Here is a 12,135-nt window from a genome sequence, read left to right on the forward strand (position 1 = left end):
GATTGGCAGAATACAGTGGCTGTATTCGTTTCTGTTGCCCTGGTGATCTCAGATTTGCTTTGATTTAAAATCATGTATCATTAATTATGTTGAATCATCTTTGTTAAGAGTTAATTTAAAAGCAAAAAAACAGCATCATCAAATAATTGAGGGCTTGTTAACTGCTTCCAGCTTGAAGCCAGCAAACCTTGCAAATCACGGTGGCCTGGTGAGGGGCAGGTGCCTTTGTAGCATTATCTAAATAGTTCCCTAGGCTGTCTCTGGTTGCTTTTCTGTCTTGGAATGAAGAAAGAAAAATTTGTTGGAGACAGGGCTAATCTTTGAAGCTAAGGAATACTGAAGAACCCGATCCCTGTTCAATATATCAATGTTTTTACAAAGGAATTATACTTTAGACTTGCTGGTAAACACACTGGAATCCTGGCTGCTAGGCTGGGCTTTTCCAATAACTGTGTGACATGTCAAGTCACTTCCCCGTCCTGAGCTCTATTTTCCTATGTTTTAAGACAAAGGGATTGCATTAAATTCTCTCTAAAGAAAGCTTGTTTGGAATGACATGGAGAGTTACATTGTAGTATTTGGGATACAACTAAATATTTAGGTAGAGGTTTTATGTAGCCAATGTTAGATTTATTGATAAGTTATAGAGTAAAACAAGAACTGGATTTTCCAAACATAGAAAGGATAAGTGATTAACTTCTTTAATTAAAAATACATTTAAAAGGTACATTGCATTAGAGTTTTTTATTTTATCAAATACTAAGTTTTGATATAGATTGGTGCTTTTGTTATGTCTAGTTTGAAATGGGAATACCCTATTTCTGTGAACATGAGTAGCTCAGGCCAGGTCATCAAGCTGAGACTTAAACTCTTTTCCCTTGCTATGACTGCCCTTCCCCCCTGTCCTTGATCTTAGTGATTGCTAAGAAGCCTGGAGGAGAGTGGGGATGGTTTAGTGCCAGTCCAGCACTCCTACTAGGAAACCAATTCTAGACGCAGGTTTGTCCACCTAATGCTTAGTCAATAGTACACCTTCTGTAGCAGGAACTAGCTCTTTCATAAATTGTGCTTATAACTATCATCCCACCACTAAAGTTACTTATTCCTGTCACCGCCTTGTCTGAGTATGCCACCCATCAGTGTCTGAGTGTCTGTGGATGTGTGGATTTGCATGTGTGCACCTGACTCCTCCAACTCCCTACTACTCTTGTGGGACTTTGGAATCCTCAGTAGGGGGGCTGTATGATCAAGGCTGAGGGCACTGGCTATGTGGGAACAATTTCAAGGCAAAGGCCTACTCCTTGGCAGCTGTTGTCCTGGGGCTCAGCAGCCTTTCTCAAAGCATGGGGCCCCATGGTCCAGAAATCAACCGTGAGCCACTCTTACCATCTTATCTGTTTTGAAGAGTCAAGTTGAACCTCTGAAACTGGAGGAGGCTTTGTGTAATCCATTGTCTACCTAATCACTGGGGTCTTTTGTCCACCTCCAAGATTGGATAAATCTATTTTTGGGAAGGGCAGCAGGAGTTATTGAATAAATGTGGACAAATGGTTCCAATGAACAGAAGGAGGAGTCGTTTTCAGATGACAGAGGTTGTGTGCAAGAAGGGAATGCACTGGAAGAGGAAAATGGCAAAAAACATTGGACTAACTAAGGGAAAGAAGAATCCCATTCTTTTTTCTTGTTTTGATGAGCTGACTTCTTTGCAAGCCTACTCTCCCTTTTCTAGAGCTAGTGCCCCTTGGAAGCACTGCATCCTCATCCCTTTTTTAGGGAAGTGGAATTAAGGGACCCTCCTGCGTTACTGCTGGAGTCCTGTGGGAAGTTCCTTGTTATTCCTGCTGCTGTCAATTGCACATACTGTCCTACTTGAGGGAGCCCTGGGAATGAATGGATTTGATATAATAGTTTTAATTTTTCATCCAAAATATACTCAAAATTCAGAGATCTTATAGCCCTAAGTGAGGTGTTCCCTATCCAATGCAATGCCACTTCTGGTTAAAAAGTCCAAAATGTTTCTAGCTCTTGTGTCAGCATGACACCAAGCTACTGATAGATTGCCTATTATTTTTTTCTGTTTTGCCTGAATTGACTGATGTTTGGGCATTGAGTAGAGACAGCCTGAGACCCAAATCTGAGCCGTTAACTCCCAGATGTTCACGATTTCCAAGGAAATGTTCTGTGCCTGTGGTTTCTTATTCAGATGGCTCCTTAAATGCTCTCATCTTGGCACCTTTTGCACTTGCTAAATTCAATTTGAAGAAAGAACAGGAGAGAGAATTTTGTGGAAAGCAATTATCCTGCATTTTTGTGACCTTCATGCTTTCCCCATTATGATGAATTTTTGGGCTGGGTCTTGTATCAGTCAGCATGTCGCTTTCACTAGAATTTTGTTGTACGTTACAGATAACCAGTTGTATCTAATTAAACAATAATGATGGCAGTGCAGGGAATTTTCTGGGAATTAATGACCAGCTGGGAAAAGCTGATGACTGGAGAGTCAGCCAAATGCTATTAGCTTCAGTCTGCCATTAATGTCCAGAAATGCTCATTTGTGACGTAATTGTTGGCATTGAAAAATGAAATGGAAGACAATTTACTGATGTTTATCATTTGCTTCTGAATAACAAGTCCCCTATGTATTATCAAAAAGTTGTTCTTTTCTTTTTTATCCTCCAATTGTCCTTTAACCTTAAAATATGTTTCTTATATACAGTGTATGAAAATGGAATTTCTCAGCTTCAATATAATCGTGGGTGTTCTTTGTTTTTTTTTTTTTTTTAAGAGTTCCAAGTTTGGGAGGTTTTCTTTAAATATTTTGGATGGTAAAGCCAGAATTTGTCTCCAGCTGTGATGGTGGAATTTGATAAGTGTCTATATTATCATAACTATCTGCTCATGGCAGGAAATGGTTGCAAATGTTTTGGATAGCAGCTGTTGCTAGCAAAGATGTGCATTCAACAACAAGATTCTAAGAAGTTATAGTCACATTCCTAGTAGATGAAGGGAACTCTCTGCCAGGAAAAGCTGTGGTGGTGTGTCTATATAATATTTTTGATTACTGCTGCTGAACACTAGAGGAAAATAGAAAGAGAACTGACTAAAATATTCATCACCTTCTTGCATAATTTAATGACTTATAAAGGAAGACACAATTCCACATAAAGGCAATCTATCAAGAACTTGTTCTAAACTCGCAATACTAATTTAAAAGTTATGTTGGTTTTTATACCATTTTTACCCCAACATGAAAGAAAGTTTTTAAAGCTCATTAAGATCCCAGCCAATGAGCTGGGAATGTTTTGCCAAACAGAGAAGCTTCAGATCCCATCTAATTTCAGGCATAAGCTGCTTATATTTTATAAACACCACAGCATTATTCTCCCCATAAGAAGTTTGCTGGTGGTATCAGTCGTCCCAAATGCATGTTAAGTGTATGCATTTGGGGGAGTAGAATGAGTCAGCAAGTCATTAATCACAGCTTTAGAGGCACTGACTCACTGCTGGCAAAATGGAATGGCCTCATTGGGAAGGGTGTAAAAGAGAAAAAAATCCATTCTGGGGTCAGTTGCCTGTTTCTGCAAATGCAGATCAAATTTGCACCCACTTTGGTGAGTGGTTATCAGTCCAAAAGATGTCACAGTGGACCCTATAAAAGCAGAAACCTTGTTTTTGCAGGGAGAAAACACTAGAAATTGACAGTCTTGCTTAGGAAATGTACAAAGGGCCTAGAAAGAAAATGTGAGCTGATAGGGGCTTGGTGTATATTTAAGGCCAAAATTAGTGAACTAGGCCCTGTTCTTCCACAATTCAACAAGGTAGGTCTCTGATCCGATGTTGATTATTAGGCTCTCAACTGGAATTTATCTTCATGAAGAGGTTTTGAACATCTGAAGAATATTTGCAACACCCCCAGTTCTCTTTGGAAATCAAAGAATAAAGAGCAGTGCCATTCATTCTTCTGTTAGATTCGGTATATACCGCATGGAAGTCAGGCCCTGGCCAGGAGGAGACCCAAGAGAAACATAAACGAATGCACTGATAATTGGTGGACAGTAGCCGGTGTCACCTGTAAATATACATATTGTGTCTCAAATTGAAACATGTGAGCTCTCTATGGTGTTTATTTAGATATAATATGGTTATTGGTACAAAAATATTTTATCACACTTCTTGCACAGTTTAACACTTAAATTTTCCTCGTACTAGCAATAGAGGTATATATAGTTAAGTAAGCTATTGCCAGGGCTTTAGTATTTTAAACTAAGCCCCTAAAAATAAAATCACCAAGCTATTAAATGCTTTTCTTTGAAACTTTTCTTGGGAATGTTGTTTCTTTAGTCTTCCCTGGGAGTAGATTTGATTTAAGACATTCGCTGCTTTCATGAAGCTCTAACTTGAGTTCATTTTGTTATGTGGTGACCACAGTTCTGGATGACGCCCCCCCTGGCACACAGGAATACATTATGTTACGGCAAGATTCCATCCAATCTGCGGAATTAAAGAAAAAAGAGTCCCCCTTTCGTGCTAAGTGTCACGAAATCTTCTGCTGCCCGCTGAAGCAAGTACACCACAAAGAAAACACAGAGCCCGAAGGTTTGTGCACGACGGACGCGTGTTTTGCTTGTTTTCTCTTCTTTCTTTCTCTTTCTTGTTGACTGTGCATTGCCCTCTGGTGTGCTGTGTGCTGTTCGGCCCCTGATACAGTTAGGAGGCCCCCTGGCTCGCTGGTGAAGGTGTTATGCAGTCTCAGGTGGGACACTGTATAATACAATCATCTCCAGCACAGCACACAGCATCCTCCTGCTTCTCATAGTTGAAACAGTTTCAGCTGGTGTCATTACATTGCCCCATTTTGGCTGCTAAAGTTGCTTGCTCCTGTAGCCAACATCTGGCCAAGGCTGTTCCCCTCACCTTGCATTCCTGAAGCAGCAGTCAGCTGAGGAATGGCACTTCAAAAATGAAATAATGAGAAGATCGTTCCAAATTTTCCAACTCTCCTCCACTCCATAAAGCTTCTGCATTGTGCTCGAAGAATGCTCATGATCTACTTAGCTCGCTGAAGCAGGCCCAGACTTCCCATGTAATGCACGCCCAGTTGCACTTTGCCATAGTGAAATGCATGCCTCAAGGAAACTATGAGTAGTTTGTTTTTCTTTACAGCTCAAGTACAGGTTTGGAAAACTACTTGCTGTTACTTAAACTGAGGTCGATAAGGTGTTCATCGCAATCCATGCTACAAATCTATCTCTAAAGTACCTCGTCCATCCAGAAAGAATATTGATTCATTTTTTCCAACTTTTTTGCATGTATCAAACAGGAACATTTTTCACGTCACAAAATGTGGTAAACTTTTTGCCATGTGTACATTTCAACTTCCAAAATGACATCTGAGAAGTGTACTGTGTATGCTAATTAAATACTTATTGTAAAACAGCCCGTGTTGCCCCCATATCAAATACTATCAATGCAGTTTACCAGTGAATAACATTGGAAGTGACAAAATTCCCCTCTCCTTTGGCAGTCGGTGTATACCTTGCATAAATGTCTCCGGTACTATTTCTAAAAGCAACCTTGTTCCTATTTCAAGTTGCCCTTTTGCAACATTATGGGTATCTTCATTACAACTGTCTTTCTGACCTGGAAAAGATGGCCATGTGGTTCTGTTTAAAGTTTGGTGTGTAAGAAAAGTACTCCAAATTGACTCTAGTCCATAGTTTTGGAGGCAAAGTTTTACATCTCAAAGTCTCCCCTTCTCCTTACTTTCCAAATGTTCATTGGCAGAAAATAAGTATACATTCTTCAATGTTTAATTCCATTTCAGCAATAGAATAGAGCATTTGCATTGGTTTTCTACCCATACTTTGGTATCCAGGCTATTCACTTTAGGTATGAGTTCTGATGTCAAGACTCCTTCATCTGGAGATGTAAATGCTGATCCTTTACAGTGAGTAAAATAAATCTTTTAGTAGAGAAGATACTAACTTGATTTTATGCTTCAATGAAACAAAAATTTCAACCAGTGACAATTACTTTACTATATATGATGCATTCCAATATTTCCTGCTTTCTTTTCTCTGAAATTATATATGTATATTTGTGTGTATTTATATATATATTTGCAAGTACAAAAACACTATCTGTATTATAGATATATACTGTTTATTATATAATTATATATATTAAATACATATAACAAAATTAGATATAAATGTATTACAGATACTATACTGTTTTTCTACTTGCACATCAGCCTGAAAAACAAAATTTGATTTGAGTAAGAAAAATAAGCCATTTAAAAAGCAGCTAGTTAAATTCAGTCAAGCAATTGGTTTCTACTTACTTCAAATTTCTTTAACAATACTCAGATTAAAAAAAAAACAGTTGAATAACTAAATTTAAGATCCTGTCGCTTTTCTTATTATGTATAATTTTGACAGGAATTGTTAATTTTCAAAATATCTTCTGGAGTGTATTGTGAATACTGTTATGAATGTTTTAAGATATGAAGAATTCTTTAGAGAATGGGTAGCAGATAAACTCTCTTATGCAAGGTTTGGATAGTTTTTAATCTGTCATTTCATCCACACATTGAGTGGCTGCCATCTTGCTTAATGTGGCTGTCATCTTTTCACTGGTATACTTTGATGATGGGCACTGTCTTCTTTCAGATTGAAGATTTCCCTTAGTCTTGCTCTTCTGCCAGGTCCTCTGGAAGAGCGAAGCTAATATTTCCCTCCTTACTCCTATGGCTTATTTGTAAATAGTATTAGATTCATTAGACGTTTTCTGGGTTGATATTTTAATACTATTTACAACTTTACTGTACCCCCTTCAAATAAGGTCCCAGAATTCAATGGTGAATCCAGACCTTGAAATAAAAACACTTGATCTCTGTACAAGTTGACAGGATCCAGAAGACCTTAGATGGGGGCGAAAGAAAACATGCTGTGGAACAGACTTTGGATAAATAAGGAAACAATGCCAAGAAATTAACATGCTTACTTCATGTAGGATACCGAAGCTCGTCATTTCCAGGAGGTGAAGTAGCTGTGGGTTTGGAAGGTTTCGGTGGTCACTCTGGCAACCTGGAAGAGTTTTATAAGACTGATTTTTAAATGCTGTAAGGTACAGTCTTCAGTTCTCTCTTACAGTTGCTGCAACATTTTATTATAACTAGTAGAAATAAAAGACTTCTATTACAAATGGATAGAATCTTAGTTCTAAACGACATGCATACCTTGAAACATTTTCTTCTCATGTGAAGCATTTTGAAGAGAGAGTTCTTCTCATGGTCTCTGTGCCAAAGCATGAGACCTTAATTGACCTTCACTGTGAATGCCCACCAGTTCCACTGCAGGTGAAGGCAATGGATAGGATGGTTAAGCCATCCGTTGTTTGATCTGTGCAATGCCAATAAGTCAGTATGACCTCTTCTAATGTGTTTATACAACCTTCAAGGGAAAAATGAAAAATTCATTTAAATTTGGGAGGAAAATAAAAGTTTGAATTGGATAAATTTTAGAAATGATTAAGTTAGGTCAAAGAGCTTTATGTGTATTATGATAAAGCTGCAATTAATTTTTTTCTTTACTGAATTGATAAAATCGACCAACTATTTTTGTATTATTATAGACAAAGTCTTGGTGTTTCTTTTGATTGGTGATGCCTTGGTAAGGGCCAGATTATTTCCATAGTTCATGGCCACCTGAGATTTGGTACAGGTAACTTATTTACAATTTTTCACAGTCATCTGTCTTTTTGAAGACATTTTTGTATTGTGTCCAGTGCCCTCAGAGTCCATGTAAAACAAAACATAGAAGGACTGAACTATCTTAGTGACTTTTCAGGATACACTAACGCCAAATTACACTTGGCCAAAAACAGGTTTCTATTTCTGTGCAGCCAATTCCAAAATAAGTTCTTTAATCTGTTCCAAATACTTGTGATTTTCAGTGATGTGATTATTTCCATAAAAAAACTCTTATGATGTAATCTTACGTGAGTACTGGAATTTGGCTGAAGAATCACATACAATTATCTGAGAGTCTAATTTGGCTGAGGACCAGCAACGCTCTTTGTTATAAGAAAGCCACACAGAGAGTGGAAATCATTACCAAAATCTTTTTCTTAATGTTCCAGGAGCCTTTTTGCAAGGCAAAGTATTATCTTCATAGCTTTATTCCTTTGTTCATTTTTTTCTTTCATTGTCATGTATGTCAAAATGAAATCACTGATTTAGAGTAACTTCTGAAAGCCAATCTGTTATCAACATAGTTGCTGCTTCCTAAATGCCAGTCATTGGGCTTTTACTGATGTTTGAAGATTGTTCAAAAGAATCACACCAAGATATACATGCTTGCAAGTAGATACTGTTGAAAATCTACAGAGAAAAATAAATCATGGATTCCCAGTGTTTACTTTTAGGATTGAAAATCCTGATTACAATAATAAATTTGAAGGAGTTAATACAATATAGGAAGATATTACAGAGCTCAGAGATTTATCACCATATTTTAGTCAAGCATTTGGCCTCTTTCCTATAATCCTGTTTTCATGTGATTTAAATATACACACACACACACACACACACACACACACACACACACATTCCGTCTCCCTCAGGACATGCATAACCTTTTTATTCAGAAAGGCATCCAACCATAGTGACTTTGGTGGGAGGAGAAGAGAATCTGTGCTCCAGCCTGGTGATGAAGTACGGCAGCTTTCACCAACCAGAAGAAAGCAAAATTGTGTGCCAAATGTTAAGGGGGCATATTTGTAACTAGCACAATGACTGTTACTCTGATAATGCCTTGGTTTCTTTATCCCAGAAAGAGAATATGTCGCCATGAATATCAGTCTTGCCTAAATGGTGGGAGAGGAAGAAGATAGAAGAATATTAAGGAACATGCTGAGGGAAATGTTTTTATTTTCATCTTAACCTTTTCTTCAACTCTCTTGTCTTGTGTGTCTTCCTTATTTTAATACTATTTTACCTTTTGAGAAAAATGGGCCTAATACTATTTAAATTAATAGTTCAATAAAATTAATCAACCTCTGATGCTTGACACCTGAAAATGTCTTGACTTTCGGGCAGGATATAACTGGGTTCCTATCTGTCCCCTTGAGGATGAGAGTTGAGGGAGTATTCCTATTTTATTACAAAAACATGGAGCCACGTGTTTAGGTGACTCAGAAGAGATAAAAGACTTTATTCTTAATCTTTTAATTTCAAAATAACTATGACTTAGGGTCACCCTGCCTTTGACTTATGACCTGAAGGATGACAAAACAACACCAGAAAGTTTTCGTTTCTCATTGAAGCAAATGGCAGCTTAATTGAGGAGTAACAAGAACGATTAAAAAAGTGGTCCATATCGAAATCAAATTAAAGCCAGAATCTGAAGGCCTTGGTGATTAGCAATGGATAAGCACTATGCTTGCCCCAAAAAGTGTTCAAATGTGTTTTTCTTCGTTGCATGTCAACTACTTCTTAGAAGACAACTTGTTATGTCCTAATAACCTTAGGAAACTAGTAATGGCGCTGAAACATATTCTCTCTTCTCTCCTATTTCCCAACCTTATGGCAGCAAACATGAAGTTAAGTCATATTTTGGGGATAGTTTTTACTCTCTAGAAAACTCATTATTTGATCAAGGAAGTATACTTGACGTCCATTAATTTGATTTCAGGCCAGGATGGGCATTTGTTATTCTCTTATTAGACACGTGAATCTCAACTCAGTCTCCAGGCTGGCTTTTACAGTAGAAGCTGACAACCATTCATTATTTAATGATTCACTTTTTAAAGGAACAATCTTCCCTTCTTGCATGAGTCTATGTGTTTTCATCAAGTTGGTGGTGTTTTCCTGAGAAGAAGTGGTCTCTCCTCTACAACTCTCTTGACTGAGGTTTCCATCACTTAATATTGGAGGCAGATATTTCTCCTGTATGAAGCCAACACCGATGAACCATTTCAAGTATTTGTGTTTAAGATAACACTGCTCTGGGAAAGAGGTCTGAAAGGTCTACTGGATGAATGACAGTGTATAATGGGCATTTTGATTTTTAAAAAAAGTCAACATCTAAGTGCTGATACTCGAAAAAGCCTGGAAATTATCCATCCATAAGGATGCTGCCTCCTTCAAAGCTGTTACATCAGGGATTGCATTGCCAACACGCCTCTGGGGCTCTGATATCAGCAACTCCTCTTGTTTTTTCCTCTTCACAGTTAGTTGATAAACCACTTAAGAAAATCTGCCTTATAGATGTTAGCTCAGGGCTGGTCTTCCTCAGCAAAAAGAGGAGGATTGGCATGGATGTTAGCTCAGGGCTGATCTTCCTCACACATACACACAAAAAATCTGCCCTTCTGACCCAGCGTGGTATGAGCCAGGTAGGCTATTTTCCACATCCAAAAAGGCCTAGCCTGAATGACTTTTAGCTATTGCCCCAAATCAAGCCCAACCCTAATGTATGGAGGTCTGCCTGTATTAAGGAGATGTACAAGAGTGTCCTGCTGCCTCAACTTCAATTTTCACGCTGTCTTTTCTTTTAAATGACAACTTGCTTGCCTCGTTGAAGAGAATGCAGGAATTAACTATACTCTCTTTCACATGTTCTTAAATGATTATTGCATCAATATTTTCCAAATTGTTTCATGAAACACTGATTGTATGTCTTTGTGAAAAGACAGATTCTGTGGTCAAATACATGTTTCCCAAATTCCACACCACTCTTAGGGAGTCACAATGCGTAAGAGTATATTAAAGGTTTTGAGGAGTCTTACGATTAGGAATCTGTCTTACTTTGGACAATTCAGTGGTAAGCAACATCTTCCAGATGCTGGACCCCTTTTATTCGTAACACCTATTAGCATCTCACAAGTACTCTTTGGGAAATGCCATGCTGGCTCCACTGAGCAGTGTATTCTCATCAAAGCTGGGCTTTGACAAATAACACAGTTTTGAAAATGAATGCTGTTTTCTTTCTCTCTGACCCCCATCTACGATCTTCAAGGAAGTGCTACTCAAAGTGTGGTCAGTGGATCAGTGCTGGATCTGAAATTATTTGTTACCAGTCCACAATGAGATAAGGAGCTTGTGCCAGAATGTAAATCAATGCACTGCCTCCTTCATCAAGAAAGTATTGCTATCTTGCTGTGAAAAGTAATGTCAGCTGACCTAAATGAAAAATGTGCTTAGTGACATAGTTCACAGATCAGCACTAAGCCTGTGGACCATACTTTGAGTGGCGCTGCTTTAGATTACTTAAATGATTTCCAACCTTGGCTACACATTGGGATCACCTGAGGACCTTTTAAATACTATTGATGCCTGAGCCCAACATCAGACCAAAACCAACCAACTAACCAATAACTGTCTAAACAAAAACCCTGCAAAATCTCCTGTGGCAGAGGCTCGACATGGGAATTTTTTATAAAAACTCCCCAGGTGATTCTAATGTGTTAACAGGGTTGGAATCACTGCCTTAGAAAAAAATCACCTTGGCATAAGGTCTGTTGAGTGATGTCAGCTGTCAATTCAGAATTCTTATCACGCTGATTGCAAGGGGCCTCTTCAGGCGGTGCCCTGTGATTAAAGGGCACTGCTGGACAGGCAGCACTTAGATGACCTTTAGAACTTGTGGCCATGTAAGGTATCCATCTTTCCCACCACACACACACACGCACACACACACATACACATCCACACACACACACACACCTTTGTGAAGTTCCCTTGCCTTTCTGCTACTCTGCGCTTTTAGAAAAATAATCAGGCTTCTCCATAGGAGCGTGGTAATCTGCCACCTTGTGACCAACATCCTTTTTTGCAAGCAATTGTTGCAACACTTGTTCTGCTCTGAAAGTATGATTCAGCTTGCAAATGTGGGTGGGAGAGTTTCTCAGGACCGTTTGTGAGTGTACTTAGAGAAGATGGAGAAGAGCATATCATTATGCCAGAAAAGTACTACTATCCCTTTACTTGATTGCTACTGCTCTAGGGTGAGATTGCAAAAGTTGACTCAAGCTGCTCATGACCTGAATATCTGTCCCCGCATTACGCCAGAGGCTGTCATCATTGAGGCATTGCCCTCTTATCATATAGACGTCACCACCTACTGCAGCATA

General features: G+C 38.5%; 1 protein-coding gene across 2 annotated transcripts in view; it reads left to right on the forward strand.

Moving 5' to 3' along the window:
* The window catches only part of FGF13 (fibroblast growth factor 13), a 471,100-nt gene that overhangs the window by 281,429 nt on the left and 177,536 nt on the right, over positions 1 to 12,135 (forward strand). Inside the window, exon 3 of one of the 2 annotated variants that reach the window (XM_087427321.1) lies at positions 4,429 to 4,596. The exons of the other annotated variant lie outside the window; for it this stretch is intronic. Within the exon in view, the coding sequence (XP_087283447.1) occupies positions 4,429 to 4,596 (168 nt within the window). The remainder of the gene's footprint in view (positions 1 to 4,428; positions 4,597 to 12,135) is intronic. 2 annotated transcript variants of the gene reach the window in all.

Source organism: Ceratotherium simum, chromosome X (assembly GCF_057802395.1).
Source record: "Ceratotherium simum simum isolate JZ-2026a chromosome X, ASM5780239v1, whole genome shotgun sequence".
In the NCBI taxonomy this organism is placed as follows: Eukaryota; Metazoa; Chordata; class Mammalia; order Perissodactyla; family Rhinocerotidae; genus Ceratotherium; species Ceratotherium simum.